At 37.9% G+C, this 25,226-nt stretch overlaps 1 protein-coding gene across 2 annotated transcripts in view; it reads left to right on the top strand.

Annotated features, from left to right (window-relative positions):
• LOC123312586 overlaps positions 1 to 25,226 on the top strand; it is a 78,401-nt gene that overhangs the window by 50,478 nt on the left and 2,697 nt on the right. The window contains exons 6-10 of one of the 2 annotated variants that reach the window (XM_044897092.1): positions 12,400 to 12,519; positions 17,260 to 17,498; positions 19,399 to 19,717; positions 21,143 to 21,474; positions 24,638 to 25,224. In XM_044897092.1, the coding sequence (XP_044753027.1) occupies positions 12,400 to 12,519; positions 17,260 to 17,498; positions 19,399 to 19,717; positions 21,143 to 21,474; positions 24,638 to 25,224 (1,597 nt within the window). Of the gene's footprint in view, positions 1 to 12,399; positions 12,520 to 17,259; positions 17,499 to 19,398; positions 19,718 to 21,142; positions 21,475 to 24,565; positions 25,225 to 25,226 lie in introns of both variants that reach the window. The other variant, XM_044897091.1, reaches the window with a different exon arrangement.

The raw sequence follows: 25,226 nt of genomic DNA, 5'->3' as shown, positions 1-25,226 counted from the left end.
GATCCGACCTTTCCATGAAACCGTTCGGTTTCTGTTGATGAAGCGCGAATGTCATGTGAATTGTGTCTAAATTTACGTCGAAAAATGCCCACTTTTCTCGGCGATCCGTTATCTGGCTTGCCGCATTGTTGTCGAGATAAAATCTCTGACCCGAAAATTCGGGTAGTCTCATACTCATTTCGCACAGAATTGTGGGTGGAACAAGTGGACTAGAATAATGTATTTGTGAACTGAACCCGTGCAAACTGCCTGCCAGTACACCTACTTGAAAATATCGTCGAGTGAACGGTGTATTTTTTGTATCGTTTTTGGAGAAAAATGGAGGAGTTATGATGGAAGAATTGTATCTTGATTTTCACGTTGCAAAAAGACCTATTGGGGTGAGTTATATCATTTTTTATCCCTTAATCTACACTGCGCAAAAAAATTAACGCACATTCTGAAAATATCAATTTTAATGAAAGTTAACTCTACATTGACTTTATAACTTATAACTTATTTTGAACGAAACAAGACACATTAAATGGAAGAAAAATTCAGGATTCCACCGAATCTCATGTGAAAGAAGAGCAATGAACAATTTTCAAAATACTGAAATGCTGATAAGTGATTTAATACTTGGTATTTCCACCCCTTGCGTTGATTACAGCTCGGCAACGACGGTTCTTACTCAAAATGAGGGATCTTAAGATGTTCTGATCTAATCCTTCCCAGATTTCTCCGAGTTGGATTCCTAAGTCATTAAGAGTAGCTGGATGATTTCCTGAACTTCTCAGCCTTCTATTGAGGTTGTCCCAAACCTGCTCAATCGGATTGAGATCTGGACCTATTGCTGGCCATTCCATTCGAGAGACTTCAACCTCTTCAAGGTACTCCTGAACGATGCGCGCACGATGGGGTCTGGCATCATCGTCCATAAAAATGAAATTTTCACCAATGTATGGGGCAAATGGAACTACATGCTCTTCAAGAATGTTCCTTATATACTTATCAGCATTCATAGCTCAATTATCAACGACCACTAGGTCTATGCGAGCAGTCAAAGATATTCCACCCCATACCATAATCGATCCTCCCCCGAAACCAGTAGTATTCAGGAAATTGCACCGATCATATCTTTCATGTGGACGTCTGTATACAAGGGAACGTCGATCACAGTGGTAGAGGCAGAATCTAGACTCATCTGTGAAGAGAACTCTTTCCCAATCGGCCTCTTCCCAATGGATATGCTCTCTCGCAAAATCCAAAAGCGCCCTTCGATGGGCTGGGGTAAGAGCTGGGTCTCTTACCGCGACACGAGGCCTTAAATCATATTCTCTGAGGCGATTTCTTATTGTCTGAGTGCTATTTTGCACCTCATGAGTTTGCTCAAGCTGAAATTGGAGGAGGCGAGCGGTTGCAAGCCGTTGTCTCAACGAAGAGACTCTCAAGTAACGTTCTTGAATGGCAGTTGTTACCCGTGGTCTACCCTGTCCTGGTCTTCGAACATTCATACCTGTGTCCCTGAATCGCTGCAACATTCTGGACACACTTGTATGGGAAACTCCAAACCTTTCTGCAATTCTTGTGTATGTCCGATCGAGTGTAGAAAATCAAACGAAAGAAAAACTATTGATCACTAGAATTGATCGAGAACAACAACAATCTGGTAATATCATCTTTTTTATTCCTGCTGGGAAAAAACATCTGTATTGAAGAAAACCGTTGAAAGTGGATAACATATGCATGCATAATTCCGATAAAAATAATTATCATTGAGAACACCTTAAGTTGTAGAATAAATTTGAGATTTCCATAATGTGCGTTAATTTTTTTGCGCAGTGTATAACGGTACACTCGAAAAGTTAAGATTTCAGTGCAAATTCTTCTGTCTACTCAGAAATATCTGGAAAAGTTTTGAGGTTATTTGAAAACTCAATAATTTACTCGTTTTCTCAGTCACGTTCGTCAGGCATGGTTTGGCAAACGTTAAAATTGCCAAATTTCACCCCGTTTAATTGGAGCCGAAAGCGAAACGAGACACTTTCTCGGGCATCTTGAGTTTCGTCGTGTGAATTTTGGAACCTGGGGGTATCGGAAGGCTCTATAATGAGATAAGGGGTTTGTAGCGCCTGGGGAATTTACAAAATTTCATTTGGGGATGATTAAATTTGCCGTTCGCCTTACTGTTGCTACAAGGGCGTTTGCGAATACGATTAAAATCGAGGGAAAATAACTAGGGCCTAACTGGTAGTATGGAAAATATTACGGGTTATAAATCACAAGTTTTAATCGGTTTCGGTTTTATCTTATAGGTGCACTGTGTCAAAATCTTCAGATTTCGTTATTTCCAATGGTGAATCTTCGAATTCCAACACAAATACACGAGGATGTAACCTCCCTTGTTCATTTCTGAGTTCAACTACGAAAACATGTAAATTAAAAAAAAAAAAAACTAAAGGAGGAAACGCCCTTAACTTCATATAAAGCTTTATTGTAGCAGAAATACTCGAAATACCCTGTATTGAGGGTAAAAGACAAAGATAAGGGTCTGATTATTTCGTCTAGAGAATCTGCGACCAAACTTTGTTGCGATAATTTTGTTACATCCTGTATTAGGCTGGGAAGTAAGAAAATCATGTTTGTCTGTACAGGGTTGGCAAAATTTGTTGTCTACTGAGGGGATCTCGAGAACTATAGCGGCTAGAAGAACACGGATGACACATTCTCGAGCTCTTTTTACGTGACTAATCCAAATCTGAAAACAGAATCAGCCTATCATTTTTAGATTTCGAGTTATAAACGAAAATTGAGATTTTGACGATTCCGAAAAGTTCTCATAACTTTTTTGTCTTTGAAGTTACAGATCTGAAACTTGAACCTTCTTAGGCACTTTCATACGTAGAATCTACTGACAAAAGATTTTTTTCCAATTCAAAAATAACAAATGAAAAGTTTGCATTTAAAAAAATGAAAGTTCACCTAATGATTCGAAATGAAAAAAATATTCTGAGCTCATCAGTGGATTCTACGTAAAAAAGTGCCTTTACAATGTTCAAGTTTCAGATTCGTAACTTCAAAGACAAAAAAGTTACTAGAACTTTACGAAATTGTCAAACTAAAAAACGAAGTATCGTAGGAGGCTGGGGTTTTCACCATCCTTTGTTTCTCTGAAATGTGTCATCCGTTTTCTTCTAGCTGCTATAGTTCTCGAATTTTGCCCACCCTGTAGATGCGATCTATGGTGGTTATGTAGGTGATATTTCTCTTGCTGTCCTTTTTTTGTCCATTCAGTTGTGAGCTGTAGGGTGTTGGAAAGAGCCAACAAAAAAAATTGATACATTTTCAGCAAAAATAATTGCCAAGTGGTCTAAACCACGCAGTAGTTGAATTTATGGCGTGACCAAAACTAAAGCCTCACACGAAATTCTGAATTACTTGGGAACTATTCGAGCTAGTGTCACTCGATGAAAAACGTCATCAGACAGACAATGAGTACAAATTCCTGGAACACTGGAAAAAAATGAGCTGAAAAATCGCGCATAAAACAATTCGCAATATTTTCTGAACAATAGATGTTATCGCCGCCCTTTCTCTTCAGTCGTTTCTGAACCTAGGAATGAAAAGCGGAACCTCTCGAGATAGGACGAAGCATTGAACAATGTGTCAGTGAAAATATTGCTAGCTTTAAGGGACTTTCAGTCGGAGAAACGGGAAAATCTCTATTATGTCTCCATTTATACGTATTCAGATAGCAACAGTTGAAATTGAATCTTCTCCGCTTCTATCCCCTAGCGTTTTGAGTTGCTTCGCTGATACTTTGAACGATTTCCTTTCAGTGGAAGCTCCACATGTCTTATTTGTAGGGTGATTCGAGAATAAATTGTTTTGTTTTTGGGTAGGTATACCTGTGCATAACCCTCAGTCGCATTTAAGGTAAAAATGTGATAATTAAAACAGTTAGGGAAGTTTTTCAAACACTGATTCCTTTTTCAATCGGTAATGAAGCGATTTTACAGGAGAATTTTGAGCGAATCAAAGATACTCCAGACAATCCACAAGGCAGTATTCCTTCGATAGATTTAACTTATTCAAAGCATTATACCGGGTGAGTCTTTGACTCGTACAAATATTTTAACAGTATATCCTTGAGGCCAAAAGAAACACTTTTTCTATGGTTTTTCAACAGCCTGTATCTTTTGAACCGAGCCGATTCGTAAAAGATGGTGTAGGAAATAAGTGTTGACTGCTGATAAGTATATAAGGAACATTTTTGAATAGCATGTAGTGCCATTTGCCCCATACATTGGTGAAAATTCCATTTTTATGGACGATAATGCCAGACCCCATCGTGCGCGCATCGTTCAGGAGTACCTTGAAGAGGTTGAAGTCTTTCGAATGGAATGGCCAGCAAGAAGTCCAGATCTCAATCCGATTGAGCAGGTTTGGGACAACCTCAATAGAAGGCTGAGAAGTTCAGAAAATCATCCAGCTACTCTTAATGACTTAGGAATCCAACTCGGAGAAATCTGGGAAGGATTAGTACAGAACATTTTAAGATCACTCATTTTGAGTATGAACCGTCGTTGCCGAGCTGTAATTAACGCAAGGGGTGGAAATACCAAGTATTAAATCACTTATCAGCATTTCAGTATTTTGAAAATTGTTCATTTCTCTTTTTTCACATAAGATTTGGTGAAATCCTAAATTTTTCTTCCATTTAATGTGTCTTGTTTCGATCAAAACCTTCCCGAGAGAACATAAAAAATAAGTTATAAAGTCAATGTAGAGTTAACTTTCATTAAAATTGAGATTTTCAGAATGTGAGTTAATTTTTTTGCGCAGTGTATTTGTGCGAATCAAAGACCCTGTATATAAGATATATTATAAGAATTCAATTAACGCTGGAAAACAAAGATAGCTAAAAGGCAAAACATGCCTGCTAATATCAGAATTGACTGATATGTATATGTGCAACATTTAATTATTTTCATATCATGAACAAATATCGGGTAATAATGGATAGAAGCAGCAGTGAAAATGTGTGTGAATGTCACGGTTCTTGCACTGCGTGTAAACGGATATACCGTGGATATTGGCCGGAAGTTGGGGGTTCTCAAGAAATGCCTTCTTGGGACTGATAATCGTATGTCTGTGACCAATGTTAACATTGACTCCGTTCTTCATGAGTCCAGCGAATTACAAATGGATATTTCGCGTGAGAAAAGTTTACCTCTCGAAGATTACACTCAAGTGAGTTAATATGTGTGGTCGTCTGTATATACCCCGCCTTTCTCAAGGCAAGAATTCATTCATTTCATGATGATTTCAATAATGAATCATGGATAGTCTTCTTGTTGACCATGAAACGTATTTTTGGAAACAGAAACTCGAAATTCACATTTCATATCAACGAGCATTAGCCACATGACGATGTAAACAGTAAGAGGATAGAAAACATTTTTCTAAACGATACCAGACGTATAATAAAATAAATAAACAATAGAAATTTTCTACGAGAGAAAACTGAAATGCGAACCGTCTTTCATGTCGATCTGAAACGGAAAATGTAAACTTGTGAGAAATCCCCGACTCACAATCGATGAAACCAATTTTTCAGGAATCGCTATTCAAACTTTGATATATAGTAATAACTTGGAGGATGCGCAATTTCAGAACACCTCCGGCACATAGCCTACGGATTTTATGTCAAGGAAATATCCGTAAGGATTTTATCCTGTATCGAACATAAAAATCTCGGGATCATTGAGAATATATAGGGAGATATGTGGGAGGATTCAAAACCCAAGTGATCTGGATTATCATAAGATGCAGCGATGCGAACAAATATTTATAGAGGCCTCCTTCCTAAAAGTGAAAGGTTTATTTTGTTGGGAAAACCCAATTTTTGATAAATGCGTTTGCTTCAGTTTTACTGGACTCTTATTTATATGAAGTAAAGTGGTCTGAGATACTGGAAAATATTGCTTTAGCTGTGGTTTTTTGAAACAACTCGAAACTCCTTGAAATGATGAATTCACCTGAGTATGATTATCCTACAACTCAACAGGCCATTGAAAATTTTGGGATGAAATCTCTCGAAATATCTACAGACTCTCAGACATTCACTGAACAGGTTGTTTGTCTAAAATTATGGCTCTGAATGAAAATACTCTTTCAGTGTTTGAAATTAATCTCAAAAGTGACATAACTCCATACCCATCACAACCTTTTAGAGTGATCCAAGTTCCAATATCAAAAATAAGGCGCTTATACGTTCCCCTAAGTTGTGAATACATTAATTGCATAATAATTAATTAAATCGTCTGGAAACTGGATTAAAATCTCAGCTTGCAATTAAAATTCGTAACAGCTGCAACGTTGAAACAACAGTATAGTAGGTAGTTACAGAGACGAGCGTAGAAAAAGGTTACTACAAAAAGGAGTAATTAATTTGTTCCATACCACGCTTGCTGGTTCTTGTTAAAGCAAGAAGTTTGGCTAGTTTGATGAATTATCTGATGATTTGTAACGCTGAATCGTGAATGGCGATAATGAATGGCCTTTAATGGATTTGGAACTCGAAAAGTTCTTGTTCCATCTGATTCTCAGTACAGGTAATAGGGCTCTATGAACGGGGAGTATTGTCATTCGGTAATTTGGATCCAATTTATTCCAATACATCTTTGTAATGCTTTGGTAGTCAAATTTCAGGTCGCTCCAAACAAATTCAGCAGAAATATAAGGTGAAGTTTGTCGTGGAGGTTCTAAAGAAATTTTTTTATTGAATTTCTTCAATGGAAATGAAATCCTTTGCCCCACTTTTTCACAGCATTCATTTCGTTTTCCTAGCGTGATTTAACAAGGATGAAAAACACGGCGAAATAAAAAACTGCAAAAGAAGGTAGATAAGAGCGAAAAATCCGGAGTTAAATAAACGCAATTTCGCTGGTACTTCCGCGAACTGTTGCCACTAATGGACGAGGCTGGAAAACTCCCGGAAGTTGTCCTGGAAATGTGTCATTCATAATGGAAGACGTCCTGAAGATCTCAGAGATCAATAGTTGTGCCATATCGCGAAAATGACGGCAAACATCGGGATTGCTTTCCTGCCCCAGAGCAAATATATTCCGATGGATCTTACATCCATTCTGATCCGGTGAAATCCGGGAAATATTGGAGGGCTTGGCGCTATTGAAAATGGGGGTGAGGGGCTGTTTAGGATGAAGTGAAAAGATGCTCTGAATTAGATTCAGGTAGAGCACCAGGAGCTCCTAAATATTATTGGTTCATATTGCCAATAATAAACATTTTTTCTCCTTTTGTAAAAAAAAATCGATCCAGTGGAATTGTAGAGAGTAGAGATCTCCAAGAGATTCCGTATCTCAGGATCTGTCAAGGGTAAGATTCACAGTCAATTTTTCCATGTTACACTGTGAAATATCTGATCTATTTTTATAGCCTTCCAAGCTCTATGAAGACTTCGTTAGTATCTGCCAAAATTTTTGAGGAATCCAATCTTGGAATACCTTAATATCTCCAAAAACTTCAGTATCTCAGAATCTATCGAAAATAAGGCTCTAAAATTTTGCAAAAACCCTAGGTAATAGTTGCAATTGAAAACGTGAATTGACTTGTTGCATTTTCCACTAGAAATTAAATGGATTCGAAGGTTATAAATATGTTCTAACCTTACGTGTTCACTGTGTCTCATTTTGGGTATTTTCGAATTGAATATGTAGCAGATTTTACAAGTAAAGACAAACACACGATTCCAATTAGCGATCCTTCAAGGATTACAAACACAATACGTTCAAACGTAAATTTCATGCATTGTTCACTATGCAACAGTTCATGTCACAAATGTTTTCACTACGAAAATTAGATGAGTTCTCTTCAGACTTCATTCATTAATTTGCATGCCAACTAGTTATACGATTCTTGACTACATCAGAACTATCTACTAACTGTTAACGTAATGCTGTTAGTATTTTAAGAGTAATTGCTCCATGGTTCTTGTAGACCTCCTAATTAGTGTATCTATTAGTAGGTTATTTCGAATTATTTTCCAGTTGAACTTTTTCAAACGGGAAACTGGCGAGTACCATTATAATTTCTTCATTTAATCTCAGTAGAAGTTGTAATTGAAAATTCCTTAGCTTTCAATTACACTGTTTCTTCGTTGAGACAAAGGTTTGCAACTACTCGCCTCCTTCAAATGCAGCTTGAGCAAACTCATGAGGTGCAAATTAGCACTCAGACAATAAGAAATCGCCTCGGAGAATATGATTTAAGGCCTCGTGTCGCGGCAAGAGGCCCAGCTCTCACCCCAGCCCATCAAAGCGTTTGGATTTTGCGAGAGAGCATATCCATTGGGAAGAGGCCGATTGGGAAAGAGTTCTCTTCACAGATGAGTCTAGATTCTGCCTCTACCATTGTGATCGACGTTGTATACAGACGTCCACATGAAAGATATGCTCAGTGCAATTTCCTGAATACTACTGGTTTCGGGGAGGATCGATTATGGTATGGGGTGGAATATCTTTGACTGCTCGCGCAGACCTGGTGGTCGTTGATAATGGAGCTATGAATGCTGATAAGTATATAAGGAACTTTCTTGAAGAGCATGTAGTGCCATTTGCCCCATACATTGGTGAAAATTTCATTTTTATGGACTATAATGCCAGACCCCATCGTGCGCGCATCGTTCAGGAGTACCTTGAAGATGTTGAAGTCTCTCGGATGGAATGGCCAGCAAGAAGTCCAGATCTCAATCCGATTGGGCAGGATTGGGACAACCGCAATAGAAGGCTGAAAAGTTCAGAAAATCATCCAGCTACTCTTAATGACTTAGGAATCCAACTCGGAGAAATCTGGGAAGGATTAGATCAGAACATTTTAACTCATTTTGAGTATGAACCGTCGTTGCCGAGCTGTAATTAACGCAAGAGGTGGAAATACCAAGTATTAAATCACTTATCAGCATTTCAGTATTTTGAAAATTGTTCATTTCTCTTCTTTCACATAAGATTCGGTGAAATCCTGAATATTTCTTTCATTTAATGTGTCTTGTTTCGTTCAAAACCTTCCCGAGAGAACATGAAAAATAAGTTATAAAGACAATGTAGAGTTAACTTTCATTAAAATTGAGATTTTCAGAATGTGCGTTAATTTTTTTGCGCAGTGTTTTTTAGAAAATTGAAAAGTTTTCTCTGGAATATTCAGTGTATATCAAGATAGATGATCATGTCCCTGTATTATAATTAGTACTCTTTTTTCTTCAACAGATCTTCAAACATTTCCTCTATGCAAGGTTTTCCTTGATTGAGACATTCATTACAAATTCGCCACTTATCCTGCACTTTCCGTTTATCGCCCTCACCTATTTCAGTTAATCATTGCGCATTCATGTAAACCTGTGTAATTACCTACTCCTTGCATCCATTGTCTTGTTCTCCCAATTTTCCACAATCTCTGAGTGATATGAGAACTTACGGAACAACCCATTCTCTATTGTGCGTAGATACTAGCGGTTTCAAGCACAAATACCATCGTTTCGTTTCATACAAGCCATATACCCACTTCAGTTTATCTGCTGGAATTGTAAATATGTATGAGAACATGAAATACAATGATAACAGGGCGAGGATCGACACTAGAGAGTCAGTTGTGGAATGGCACAGTGTGGAATACTTTCGGATTTTCTACTCTGCAATGTCGAAACGCGAATCCGTTGTTGTTATAAAATACAAAGTGAAGATAAAGGGTTAGTATTATACATCAAACATTTCGAATTTCCGTTTCACTTTATCTTGCTCCGCCCGTTTTTCCGAGCAAATGAACAGCTTTGAAGCCATTCTGTTCTGGTGGTTTATAGGTTGAGTGTATACCCGAATGAACAACAAGAGTTCCGCACTTTTGTTGTATTTCGAGGGAATACAATTTCCGATCTGTTTTCACGAAAAAGTATGGGAGGTAATTCTGATAACAAAAAGACGGAAATCTATTATTTCTGAGGGAAGAATAACATTTCTATAAGCCTTAAATCCTCTCGGTCCTGCTTCCATAGGATTCCACGTACCTGGAAAATCTCGATTTTCTTTTTGACATACGCCTCACACCAAAACTCCTCTCGCAAAAAATGTAATCTGCTTTTCTTCTTAAATGTACATGTTCTTAGCGTTATTTTATGCAGTAAATTGTCTGCATTTACAAGAAGAATGTCTCGGTATAGTAGTCAGTCAGTTTCTACTAAGAATACCTGGTTGTTATTCAATTTTGCCATGGTCAGTTGCTGTAGATCACGTTGTGAACCTTCAGAACTCCTTCTATTCCCTACTTCCTCTGCGAAACTTCATTGGTATCTACCGAAACATTCGAAAAACGAAGATTTTGAACGTCCCTTTTGGTCCCTGCTTTGAGACGTCCCATACCCAGAAATTTCCTAATGAATTGAAAAGATTCAACCCAATATGGAGTTTTTAGAAGGAAGACACATCAGTTAAAGTCCATGTCGTTCTTATAACAGAAATAATTTTATTGCAAACGCTTTTTGATTGTTCAAACCTCAACTCTTAAGTGGAATTGTAACGTCAGTATTTCAGTACCAATTCGAAGTTTGTCTGGAATGGTATGTCGAGTATTGCATCAAGGATTTTTTGGGAACAAGATGTAATAATTTGGAAAATCGATACTAATCTGAAAACGGTTCCTGGTAATAGGTACCAGTTTTTTAATCAAGTTAATCCAAGTTGAGCCTTGTATATCTAAAATTCACAAAGTAAAATAATAACACGGAGTCAGGATTTGAATGCACCGTGTTCAGAACTAACAGACTAACTCTGAAATAGCTGTTTACGTACAACTTATAACTATTCGACTGATATGACGCTGAAAGAGACATTGCGAGAGATGAATAGCATTCATATTTGTACGCTCCGAAACATTTCTCCATGGAGTAAGCTAATGGAAAGCTGCTATTCCATTTTCACCGAGAGATATGAAATGTTGGAGCGTTTGAGCTTTGCATAGCGTAAATATTGCGCGCCGTTTTAAATGAGTTTCGTTCTTATTGCTCCTCGTTAAAGACCTTTAATGCAATACTCGCCTCTCTGTGGTTTCCTATATTCACGAAGTTTATGCAGAAATGTAGAAATTCTTATCTATGTAGCTACAGAGAAGCAAGGAAAATCGATCAGTTCAGGCCAAGATCTGTTGTTATATTCAACCCCTATTTCGATATCTTATCTCATTTTATAAAAGACGTTCCCTGTAGTTCAAACTGGAGCTTGAAAGTGAAATTCCACTCAGTTGATGAAATAATGAATGTAGGTCAATGGGCTATATAATCCGGATTTCTGGATGTACCAGGAATGCCCAAGGCACTGCTAATTAGCGTTCTCTCAAGGTTTTTCTCTCGAGGCGGTCGATTTTAAAGGGAGGATCATTTAGTCGTTAGCCTTCCTCAGAGATTAATTTTATAGTGTTTGGCGGAATTTTTACCCCGGGTGTTTTTCATGGTAGACTCCAGCTTAAGAAACTGGATCCTTCTGCATATTCAGTATCGTCTTAATCTCTAGTGATTAATCCTGACAAGGGAATTTGGGGTTTGGGAATTCTTTTTGGCTTGATTATGTGCTGGAAAAATAACTACCGGAAATTCTTAGAATTTCATTTATACTTATAAAGTGGTTGCATATCATTTATGCAATCATTTTTCTTGTCAGCTCCGGGAAAGAGGGTTTTTGTTCTTGTGGTTTATCCGTGTGATTGTTTATTGTCTGGAAAAGACAACTTGAACGAATTCCTTGCAACAAATGAAGAAGATATGTTGATATTCTCAGTTATTTGAGGATCTAGGTAAAATATACGAAATGGCGAAGGCACTTATTGCAATTTTTTTCTAGTACCTAAAGCTAACTATCATGCAGTCAATATTCTGAACGATCTTATTTGAGGAGTCGAAGAACAAAACATCACTTCTTCACTTTTTTTCATTCCAGAGAAAACAAAACCTACATTTTCTTTCAGTTGCCGTTTTAAACTATGTAAGTGTGTCAGCCAAACTTCTCATGAGAAGTACAAGAGAGTTTTCCAATGGATAAACTGTGTATTTGTTCGGAATCTTTGACTTCAACGCTGAATTATTTCAGAAAAATAGATGTTTGAAAATGTTTTTTCCATTTTGACCAACTGAATCATATAATAGCGAAATAGGAAATCGAGAGCTCCAAAAATGACCCAAATCAGTATCGGTTGAGTTAATACGTCAACGTCGAATAGATACGTTCGGGAAATGACTTTGCCATATCCTGGCGACATCTACAAGTCGTCAATTTGGGCAGCGAAAGCAATCAGGATTTCCCTCATTCCAAAGACCGGATTGAACAACGGCACTGATTCCGTTTTATTATCTTCCAGGTGATAGTTCTCCATCGGATGAAGGGGGTGGTCCACACTCGGATCCAGAAGAATCAGGGGAGAGGGAGAAGACTGATCAGAGCCAACAAACCACTCCAACCACTCCTGAAAATTGTACAGGTGGGTTTACCCAACTAATTTTTGAGGGGTGCATATAAGGGTCATATCTACCTTATGTAGAAACATAAGTTTGATTAGGTGTATTTATATCAATTCGGAATTTACTGCGGAAGAAAAATATATAAGAATGTACATGGTGAGTTTTTGACTTTTTCCATACATTCAGTCGATGATGCTTCAGAGTGTTAGATGCCCTCAAATGAAGGAGAAGATCAAAAAATCTCCGTCCGTTTGCTCGAAAAATAGCATCTAGAGAGACATTAAATGGTAGGTGGATTCTCAACTTCTCTGCTTCAGTTTTAAATTGTTTAAATTATTCCCTAGAGGGATTGAGCTTTTTCCCTGATTCGATTAAGTAATTACTCTTTTCAATTAAATCATCCGAGTGAACATTTAATTCGTGATACTTTCTATAATTGCCTCCTAACTAAACAGACTTAGGAGTAATGGAAAAGGAAGCAACTCTGGAATCGGGAATTCAATTCTTATGGGAATCATTCCAGGGTGAGAGCGCCTTTCTTCCAAGTAGTAATTAATCATTTTCTAGGAAATTGATGCTGATTTCGATTCTGTATCATTTAATTGAAGTTTCCGTTGTTTCTTCCTCAATTATTTCCGAGAAATTCGTTATATCCAGGATGAACGAATATTGCTTTACTGCTGCTTCGGACAGATTCTAGAGATTCTTAGAGGAAAATTTTGTGAAGTTGGGTTGGAATACAGAATGTTTTTCAAGTTAGATGCTCTATCCCTGAGTTCATAGAAATAATGGTTTCTGTTGGATTCAACATTTGCTATTTTAAAATTGGAGGAATATGATTTATTCCTCAGTAATAAGAAACAAGATATCTTTACTTCCCTTATAAACTGTTATGGTATAGAATAAAGAGTATTTATGAAAATTCGGTAATTATGACACTTTATTTTCTGTGTTTCGACGTAGTGTTTAGCTTGTCAAATCATTCTCCTCCTTGAATCTTCCACAGAGAAAACGTTTCCACTTTCTTTGACGAATATGAAGGCTTGAACATAGAATATCAACTGTCAGAATGCCGTAGGATACTTTATCTTTTTCGATATTCTCAGATAACCAATTGGAAGAGAAAAGTAGAATACTGTACCATCATTCTCGCAACGGGATAAACGAGTTGCGTGGCTTGATAGATGACCAGCCTAATACACACTGATACCAACATGCTATCGTGAAAACCCTCAGTCCTCGCATGAATAATGCACATTTCCCCAACTCAAGGTTTCACCTTCGATAAAAATAATCCAATGCGACCTCCAATGTACCCTGATAAACTCTCCATTCGTCATTGTTACCCGTCTGATCGAATCATGCAGATTCGTCGCTTCAACCCTATCGTTCAGTAGAGAAACAATAAAATTCGTGAGGAGAAACGTCAGCTATCTGAAGGGAAGCATCGACAGCGAGGGAGTCCCTGGCGGCATTGTTTGCCATTCGAATTGTAAATTGCAACATCGGAAAGGCGACGACGCCCAGACGTGTCGCGACGCCGGAAATGCCGTCTTTACGGCCAATAGTTTGATTAAAAAACCTCGGAAGAGGTTCGGAATTTGCATGTTCTGATTGGACGCCACTCAGATTGAAATGGGAGAAAAAAGAAGGACATCACTGATGGAAAGTCCGGAGATTTTTCGTGCTTAGTCGAATTCATGATCAGGACGGTCACCCGTCCACGTACTGAACACGACAAGAGCTGCTTGGACTCGAACAATAATTATTCTCCCTATATTTGAAAAATGCAGATTTCGTTATTTGAATACTCACTAGTGCTTGCCTTTAAAGTGAAGTTCTCAAGGTTCTTGTAGAAAAAGCTGAAAGTTTCTGAGATCTAGAGTTTCTCTGAATTTTTTCCTCTTCCTGCTGGAAGTGAGAAAAAGTTTCCTTCTTTTAGGTCAAAAGGACAGACTTCCAGAATTATCTGACTTTTTCACCTGACTTTATGTTCTCTCAAGCTTCCGAATCTCCTTCGAAAACTAACACTGCTCGCGATTCGAACCCACTTTTAGCTCCGAATGAATGGAACATTCCCTGAAAAAAAACACGAGAATCCTGCAGATGAGAATTCCAGAAAAAAACCATCTCAATCCCGCCGTGAAGGTTATTAATCAACACGGAGCACGAATGGGGGAAGTTTTAATATTTCCACGGGGAATTTGCGATCAGAAATTTTTTTATCAGGCACTCGCGTTTTCCCACCATCATTCTTTTTCGTTGTACACTGATAGAAAAATTCGGGGGCATGAATTTCGTCAGATACAATGGAACACATTGAAAAGGGAGCGGAGGGGATGTAGGTCATCTTGATAAATCGCTGAGATAGGCCTTCTGCTCGCGAAACCCAGGCAAAAACCGAGAAATCAACATAGTTTACAGGGTGAGTACAAATATTTCAACAGTAGATTCTTGAGGTCAAAAGAAACACTTTTTTCCTTTACCATTTTTTCCGGATCGGCTCGGTTCAAAAGATACAGGCTGTTGAAAAACCATGAAAAAATGTTATTTTTAGTTCTATCCCATAAACGATTTGATCGAATAAAATGAATTTAGGAATATAGTTTTTAATTTATTTGAATAATCTTTTTCGAACACGAGATATCACCCACGTCTTTCAGTTTTCTCATTATGACCATTACGCACCATAAAAGTACCAAAAATTCAAAGTAACCAACTCTTGAAACTAAGTTGGACGCTACCTAATGAATATTTGAACGTTTTGTAAAATAAAAGTATTCCTCATATTCTCTCGTATGATGCGCCGTTTTCGAGCAATTTGATGATCAAAAATTAAAAAGTATCTGTGAAATTTGAAAAATTGGGTACTTTGGCTGAATGCAACTCTGTGTAAGAGATATACAGATGTGTAGTGTCACAGATTTAGCTAGTTATTCTAAAGGTCATTTTGTTATTTCAAAGTAGGCACAGCTCATTATGAAAATTTAAAAGGGCTACATCTTTTTATCAGAGCGGAATCAGAAAAAATGGTAGAGAAAAAAGTGTTTCTTTTGATCTCAAGAATCTACTGTTAAAATAGCTGTACTAGTCAACGACTGCCCCTTTATTGGGTGCGTTCTTGACTTTTATTTCCCGAAATTGTCAAATATTCATTAGTGAGCGTTCAACTTACTTTAAAGTCTGGCATTTTTATGGTATTTAATAGTAATTACGAAGAATCTGGGATATGTGTGTGGAATTTTGTGTTCGATGAATATTGATCACACCAATCAAAATAAATATTCAGAAAGTCATGCAATTCGATAAAATCGTTTTTTTTTAAATGGATTTTCAACAGCCTGTATCTATCTCTACAACCTAGTCGAATTGACAGAAATATTAAGGAGAAAAAGTGTTTTTTTTTATCTCCAGAATCTTTCGTTACAAATTGAAGACTCACCCTGTATCAATGTACATTCATAAATGACTTTAGCCCTGCGGCTTTCATACTCCTCTCCAGAGGAACATTCACTCATACCAGATAACTCAGATATCAAAAGGATTAAGCTTTCATAAATTATTATCATTAATAGTATCTATACTTCATTCAAATTTATTTTAGCAGTCGATTGGCCATGAAATAATTCTCTCAAGTTTTTGTAACTAGCACGAAGTTAGGTTGGCACTCATGAAATGTCGTTAATGTAATAACGCAGTTGCCACAACTTATATCAATTTTTATTACGAAAATGCCGAAAGTGATTGAAAAAAGAGACAGGGTTTCAGGTGCTATTTAGAATTCAGGTCCGCTCATTCAAATAGTTATACCCTGATATTCTAAAATCCACAATACGTCAGGCGGTAGCGAACATATTCAATGTAAGAGAATTTATATAATGTTTCATCTGAATCTAAACGACTTATATTTCAGCTGAATATTTCCACAATCAGAAAGATTGTTAATGAAGAGGATGACAAAGTATTTCCTTCTATTGGGAGACCCAAAAAAGTGGTGGCATTTGAGAATTTTATGTTTGAGTGAATTAATGCGAAAAGTTTACTACCGGATTTTCGATAAATGTCATCGGGGAATGTTCCCTAAAATTGATTTTTCTATTTTTCATTTGACTTGTCCTATACAATGTAAATGTCTTGATGGGGTACTATTAAATACCTAATTATTATTATTACATCAATGTATTAAGCCACAAATACGCGCAAGTTGCCCTGTTACTTGTTTATTCATGTGAAATTTTTGTTCAACGGTGAAGTTGCATCTTAACTTGAAACTTCCTTCAATTCCTTTTACTAATATTGATGCAAGATGATTTTTGTTGAAGAATTTAACGTTCTTGTAATTATCTGTTAATTCCTTCGGGAGATACCCATTCCCAACCACTGCATCATATGCCTTTCATCTTCGGGTTAATATTTTTGAAATCTAAAACTGATGTAAAGTATTAAAACTTTAGCCAAAGAAGATAACGAACATTAACTCTCCTCGAGCTAGTGCATATTATGATATTATACTGATCTCTTGTATTTTCCATGCAAATAACTGGATTTGGTATGCCTTCAATCAGTTTGTATAAACTTCAATTATGTTCGTCACATATTTTCCGAAGAGATTCGACATTGTGATAAAATACGTAATAACAGAAACTTTTACGTAGAACGGGCAACATAGCGTTGATTTAAAACCCAAAAATGTTTTGACAAGCTTCATAACCCCAGATTTCCGTACTATACAGAGTGAAATGTGTCTCAATTTTTTTCAGATGATTCAAATCTTCACGAATTCAACTTAGATCGCTCCTCGATGACCGGTACGGAACGATCGCATCCTTCCGAAGATGAGAGAAGGGAGGACAGACCGACGCCTTCGGTACGCTTGAACGTCCCTGTGGGGGGTTCGCCCATAAGCGGCATCCTCAAAGGAGGGAAGCTGTGGAAACAGCCCAGTTTGGAGGGAACAACGAGCGGCGGACCCTCTAATAAAACGCCGGAGCTTCAACAAGTGAGTATCCCACCAATTATTTCGCCCCTTGTGATTTCACCTCGAAATTCTGTTAAGGTCGCGTATTGTTTCGCTGGAATCGCGAAAGGCGATAGTTCTAGGATGAATGGGGGCAAGAAGTGGCTGCTTCTTTCGAAAACGCCTATGCTTCAAGGTATCCAGATCGAAACCATGAGAAACGATTGCTCCGTGGTCCCAAATGTGGATTTACAGCAAAAGGAAAAGTCAATTTTTCGAAATGATAATCATTTTCAATTGAATTCGTTTTTATTTTTCGAGCCATATGTCTCAGATAAGCCCCATTAGCTTCATTCCGTTCAGGGTAGTTCTAGAATGTCGATCAGTTAGCTCGAGTACGAGGATGTATTGATATCTGGATAGCCTAGACCAGTTCCATGCATACATAGAATATGGCGATACCATAGCAACGAACAATAAGTCATTAGAAGTGTCAGTGTGAAGTTTGAGGTCGAAAAAGTAAACCAGAGTTACGCAACCACTTGAAAGAAAGAAGATATCCACCGAAATTGTGAAAATCGAAAAATTGGAGTGTCGAGCCATCATCAAATACCTGTATTCAAAAGGGTTGAGGTAAGCAGATTTACGAAGATATGCTCAATACCGTTGGTGATCAATGTCCTTCGTTTGCGACCGTGAACATTTGGACTGCAAGCTTCAAAAGAGGTAAATTTTCCATTGAAGATGATGACCGATCGGGAAGGCCAGTTTCTGTTACAGTCCCCGGAAATATCGATGCAGTTCATGACATGATTTTATCAGACCGTCGAATTGGACTAAAACGGATATCTGAAGCACCGAATATTTCATACGAACGCGTTCATCATATAGTTCACGTCAATTTGGACATGAGAAAAATTGCTGCAAAATGGATCCCCAAATGTTTGAATGTTAACCGAAAGCGTGCAAGGGTAGAATCATCGCGTTCGATCTGTGCTCGATTTGAAAACGATGTAGACTTCTTAAACCGAATTGTTAGTATGGATGAGACTTGGGTACATTTCTACGATCCAGAAACAAAGCAACAATCGATGGAATGGCGACATTCTGGTTATTCAAGACCTAAGAAGTTTCGTGTCCAAAAATCTGCTGGAAAAGTTCTTGCTTCAGTTTTTTGGGATTGCCATGGAGTAATCATGATTGATTTTTTGGATAAGGGTAGAACAATAACCGGAGATTACTATTCGACATTACTGACCATTCTATGGAAAAAAATTAAAGAGAAAAGAGGTGGAAAGCTATCCAAAGGTGTTTTGTTTTTGCAGGACAACACCCCGGCACACAAATATTATGTTGCCATGCAGAAATTTGTGATTTAGGGTTTGAATTACTAGAACACCTCCCTTGTTCACCAGATTTGGCTCAATCCGATTATCATCTCTTTCCTCAACTGAGAAAAAAAGGTTAAAAGGTCGTGAATTTTCTTCCAACGAGGAGGTTATAAAAGCGGTGGAGGTCTGGTTTGCAGAGAAAAAAGAAATTTTTTTCGGAAAGGTCTAGAGAAGTTGCAGTTTCGCTGTAATAAATGTATCCATAATTAAGAGGAGAATATGTTGAGTAATTTAATATTTTGACATTGAAATTTTGTTTGGTTCTTCAGTAGGCTAAGAGTCTTTCAGTATATCCTCGTATATATGTCGTTGGAATTGTTGGTCGTTAACTATCCCGAAAAAGATGGCGTCAGTTGAAAACTCGTCAAGATCGAATGGTTTCACCGAGGTCGATGAAATCTCGAGTTTTACGAAAAGAAAAGTTGCTCTTTCAGAATACGTATCATATTTGGATCTGCGAAGATTTTTTTTGACAGATACTTTACTCGAAAGTTGACTCTTTCCAGTCGACGAAGTGTAGATCGATTGCATCGAATCGATTTTTTTTTCAGAACACCGACTCGAGTGCCACATCGGACGAGGAAGGCAGCCAGAGGAGATTCGTGCGGTTCATAGAAACCGAGTCCAACGGACAAAGAGACGGATGCGACGGAGCCTCCGACGATCACACGCAAGACGAGACGAACAAGGAACAATCGGCGTCGGAAAATGAGAGGACAAAGCAGGAAAACTGTCACAATAACGTGTCACCGGACACCACGGAGATGATGCTCACCTTCAAGCTCGGCAATCACGTTCTCATATCGAACAACAGCCTGAAGCCGAACTCTGCCGTCAGACAGCTCTTCCCCTGCACCAAACCGAATGCTGGTAAGTTGCGAAGATTATAAAGTTAGGTTAACTCCATATGAGCGAGTTGAATATTGAGAGAATCAAAGATTATAGAGTAACTCTATAATCTTTGGAGAGAATATCAGGCTCTGATGAATAGAGTCATTCGGGGTAACTGAGCGCAGTGGTTAAGTGTGCGCAGTGCGTATATATCTCGACTATGCAATGTATGAAAGAGGGGTTCATTTGGGTGAAGCAAGGGCGCAGAATCGCCATATTAGTTTTTCATAGAAGTGCGCCGTGCCACGTTTCTTTAACTTTTTATTTGCAATCAATCAAATTCACTAGTTTTCTTGTTAATTTTTAGCATCTCTGCACATTCTGCCAGGTCCAAATTACGAATCCCTCAGTGTTAAACAATATTTTATTCGATCATGCGCATATTATTCTAAATATATAATAAAAAATTTTAGGTTCTCTTAGCTGCTCAACTCTATAAGAACGTCAATTCAAATTTTGGCTTACTGGGGAAAGTGTGCGCGAGTAAGTGTGCGCATAGATTCATTATATGGGCATTAGTAATAAATTATGACATTGTTGATTTTCTTGGTTAAGACTCGATCAATATTGTCCTATTTGTTCAGAAAAATATGAAGAGCCACCAACAGGGGAATGTATCAAGTGTTGTGTTCGCCAAGAATTGTGGCACGAACAATAATGCACTGCTTGTAAAAAGGCGCTTCTGTATTGACAATAAACAGCATTTCTCTAATATTGTAACATTTTGATGACATTATTTTGTAATTTGTTTTGATTGTGTGGTTCACTAAGCACTGCGTTCACTTACCCCGTGAGGGTGCGCACACTTACCCGCAATACGGGGCATGTGAACGCACTCCGACTTTCTCTATAAAATCTTTTTTTGCGGAAGAAAACGTTTTTGTTTGTTTGCTTTTTGATGTTTTCTTATAGATTAGAAAATTCTCTATCTTATGAATATGTTTAAATTTTCCTAGCTTCATCATTTGGAACGAGGTATAGCTTGAAAGGCAAAAGTGCGCACAGTTGCCCCGAATGACTCTAATTATCGAGTTTTCCTAACCAAATACGAATGGCTTCCCAAAATGGAGGATAGTTTGAATGTCATTAGCTGTCATTCGTGTTTGACAGTTCATCGTGGCAAGATACATGTTTCAGGAAGGTTTCCTCGTGCATCTCTTATGTTTTTTGTATACCAAGTACATTTAAAAGGGAATGCCGTCCAAATATATCAATTTATTCATGTATAACTCACTCTCAGAGGTCAGCAAAGTTTCTTCAACTGTCATGTTGTCCATGACACATTATGACAGTCACAGAGCTGAAATTTAGGGTTATAATCCGTGTCATTTGAGGGTGTGGCTTCTTTCTGCGAAATTCCCAAATAAATATCGTTCAGAATGTCATTTTTAACCTGTTTTTCAGGAAAAGACGAGGAATCCATTCAGCAGTACCTGGTCACCGCCGAATCCCTGCGAGCTTTCGAGGAAGCGAAGAGATCGAAGTTGCCGCAGATCATCCAGAGCGGCGAAACCGATGAATCGATCAAGAAAGCGATAGAGAGAAACACCCTCAGGAGATCGCTGATCAGGTACGAACCGAGGAGTCGGAAAAACCAGCCGAAGACCGACAATTCCCTGGTGGAGAGGATAAAAAAGTTGACCTGCGACGTGGACGACGTGCAGGCCGAGCAGGAGGACAGTGAAAGTCAAACGAGGGCGAGTCCGCCCGGCGAGGAGGCCAGGAACTCTCCGGAAGTGAGTATTTACCGAAATGGGGGATGTATAATCGACCCGGGTCATTTTATTGGCAAATTCGAGATCGTAGATTACGAATATGCAATTAGATTTTCCCTAGGATCAGTATTTTAGGAGATAAATCATTTTTAGTGGAAAATTTCGAAAAAATTGGTCAACTTTGTGGAGCTTTAAAAGCCAGAAAAAAGGAATTAGATATATGCTGATTTTTTTGATAATAGATTGATACTTTGCAAATAGAAAATTCCTATTTTCATTCATCTACTGCGAACAGTTTGGATTTTATGATTTTTTCCGCGAAGGTCCAAAATTTCCAATTTTTCATCGACAATAACTTGAAAAATAAATTTTTTAAAAAATATCTGTTTGCATATTCGTTATCTACGCCCTCGAATTAGTCGACAGTAAAAATTCGGTTTCGATCGGAGACCAAAAATTTTTTTCAAAAAATCGGAATTTTTCCATACATATGTATGGAAAATTTGAAAAAAAATTTATCTCCCCGATTTTAACCAAAATTGGAATACGTACTAAATCGAGGGCGTAGATTACAAATATGCAAACAGAATTTTGCTGAAAGGATTAGTTTTCAAGTAATGGTCGATGGAAAATCCGAAATTTTGGAACTTCGCGGAAAAAACCGTAAAATCTCAACTGTTCGCGGTAGGTGAATGATAGTTGGAGTTTTTCATTCGCAAAGGATCAGTCTATAACCTAAAAAATAAACATATGTCCAGTGCCTCCTCTCTGGCTGCTACAGCTCCTCAAAGTTGGCCAATTTTTTCGAAATTTTTCATTTGAATTTGATTGATTTGTTTCCTAAAATACTAATCCTAGGAAATATTTAATTGCATATTCGTAATCTACGACCTTAAGTCAGTCGAAAAAATGACCCGTGTCGATAAAGTTCGAAAAATAAAAAAAAAATTCGGATAATTCAGTCTGCTACTTGTTTACTTGTTATTCATTTAGCTATATCGACCTGGGTCATTTTACTGACTAATTTGAGGTCGTAGATCACGAATATGCAATTAGATTTTTTTTAGGATCAGTAATTTGGGAAATATCCCAAATACTGATACAAATTGCAAAAATTTAAAAATCTTGTTTCCAAAGAGACTTTCTTCGAACGTAAAGATAACCACATCGTTTGAGTGAGGATATTACCATTATTATTTTCTATTTTCTCGTTTCGTCTCTCGAAGAAATGCAACTGTTCGAATCCAATGAAAACACCCCCTTCAGGTGGAAAATTCTCACTTGTATCCCGCCGGGATATGACGTAACAACGGCTGGCCGATGAAAAGAAAACAGAATTGTCTCTTCGCCGAAGTTTATCCATTACAGAGGCACTAAAAAGCTCCCCATTTGAATACTCATCGAATCTTATCGCTCCATTCTCTCGAGGAAATTGGGAATCCATTACGTTCCGAGTGTTTGTTTTCTATCGAATTTTTCATCCTGTCGACATCGGGAAAATGAACATTTCTCCGCGTATTCCCCTGATTTGATCGAAAAGTGGTTTTCTTTAGATCAAGTGTATGTTTTCGAGATCCAAATTGGATCGGAGAGATGTATTTTATCTGAAAGTTTTTTGTGGGTGTCGAGAAATGTTCATAACTGGTGGAATGAGGGTTGTTTCAATAAGGGAGGATTCGATAAGACTAGATTATGGGTAGCAAAGTATTTCAATATTCGTTGGGTATAGCGAAAAAACACCTGATACCCAAGTACCTATACTTCATTCAACTTTATTTTAGCAGTCGGTTGGCCATGGAAATTTGACACATTTCACTCTGTATAGTACGAAAATGTGGGGTTATGAAGCTTGTCAAAACATTTTTGGGTTTTAAATCAACGCTATGCTGCCCGTTCTACGTAAAAGTTTCTGTTATTACGTATTTTATCACAATGTCGAATCTCTTCGGAAAATATGTGACGAACATAATTGAAGTTTATACAAACTGATTGAAGGCATACCAAATCCAGTTATTTGCATGGAAAATACAAGAGATCAGTATAATATCATAATATGCACTAGCTTGAGGGGAGTTAATGTTCGTTACCTTCTTTGGCTTACATCATTTGTAGATTTCAAAAATATTAACCCGAAGATGAAATGCATATGTTGCAGTGCTTGGGAAAAGATATCTCCCGAAGGAATTAGCAGATAATTACAAGAATGTTAAATTTTTCAACAAAAATCATCTTGCATCAATATAAGTAAAAGGAGTTGAAGGAAGTTTCAAGTTAAGATGCAACTTCACCGTTGAACAAAAATTTCACATGAATAAACAAGTAACAGGGCAACTTGTGCGTATTTGTGGCTATTCATCTTAATACATTGATGTAATTATAATAATTAGGTATTTATTAGTATCTTAAGACATTTACATTGTATAGGACAAGTCAAATGAAAAACAGAAAAATCCATTTTAGGAAACTTATTTTCCGATGACATTTATCGAAAATCCTGTAGTAAACCTTTAGCATTAATTCACTCAAACATAAAATTCCCAAATGCCACCACTTTTTTGGGTCTCCCAATAGAAGGAAATTCTTTGCCATCCTCTTCATTCACAATCTTTCTGATTGTGGAAATATTCAGCTGAAATATAAGTCGTTTAGATTCAGATGAAACATCATATAGATTTTCTTACATTGAATATGTTCGCTACCGTCTGACGTATTGTGGATTTTAGAATATCAGGGTATAACTATTTGAATGAGCGGACCTGAATTCTAAATAGCACTTCCTGAAACCCTGCCTCTTTTTTCAATCACTTTCGGCATTTTCGAATTTTCGTAATAAAAATTGATATTAGTTGTGGCAACGGCGTTATGACATTAACGACATTTCATGAGTGCCAACCTAACTTCGTTCTAGTTACAAAAACTTGAGAAAATTATTTCATGGCCAACCGACTGCTAAAATAAATTTGAATGAAGTATACCTCCACACCTCTTGAATCATAAAAAAAATCTTGTCACAGAAGAATGAAAGGGCCAACATTAGCCAACAAAATCCTTGTATCAATTTCGTGAATGAATTTTCCCATACATAATTTCAAATTTGTTGAATCATTGTCAGATAATGGACACACGAAAAAAATCACTGACTGCTCGAACTTCAAAGATAACAGAAAAAAATTCTCGTCGCCAGGTGACATCACTAAAACAGGTGGACAAATCCTTCTCGCCGTCTTCGTCTTCCACGACCAGCTCCAACGCCTCCTCCGTATCCTCCACGTACAAGAAGATCACCGATTTGTTCTCCAAGAAGACGGAAAAACCTCTGGACAACCAGAACAACGTGGTGGGCAACGTCGTGCAGGAAGGAAGAATCGCCCAAACGCTTCCGGATCTCGGAAACGGACCACACGAGATGGAGCACCCTCACCTGCCAGCCTCCAGGATCAATTCTTCCACCAACGACTCTAGGAAACAGTTCTTGGCCTCTTTGGCGCCGTTGACAGCTTGCGTCAGCGGTATCACGAACATAGACGACTATTACTACCAGATGAACAACCACCATCCGAACCACGGAGGTGAAAGGGCGTCCATGGCCAGTTCCGTGGGCACGGAGTATAGTCTGGAGGACATAGATGAGGCTTTGAGGAACGAGCAAGAGGATATCAAGAGGATAACACCGGATGTTTTAGCGGGTACGCCATCAGCTTCGGAGTCTGGGGACGAGTTGGCTATGTTCGTACAGCAGGATGCCGGAAGGATTGAGAGACTCAAGAAAAGGT

This window comes from Coccinella septempunctata, chromosome 4 (genome assembly GCF_907165205.1).
Source record: "Coccinella septempunctata chromosome 4, icCocSept1.1, whole genome shotgun sequence".
Lineage (NCBI taxonomy): Eukaryota > Metazoa > Arthropoda > Insecta > Coleoptera > Coccinellidae > Coccinella > Coccinella septempunctata.
The sequence above is the reverse complement of the archived record's forward strand: the minus strand, read 5'-3'. Positions and strand labels throughout refer to the sequence as shown.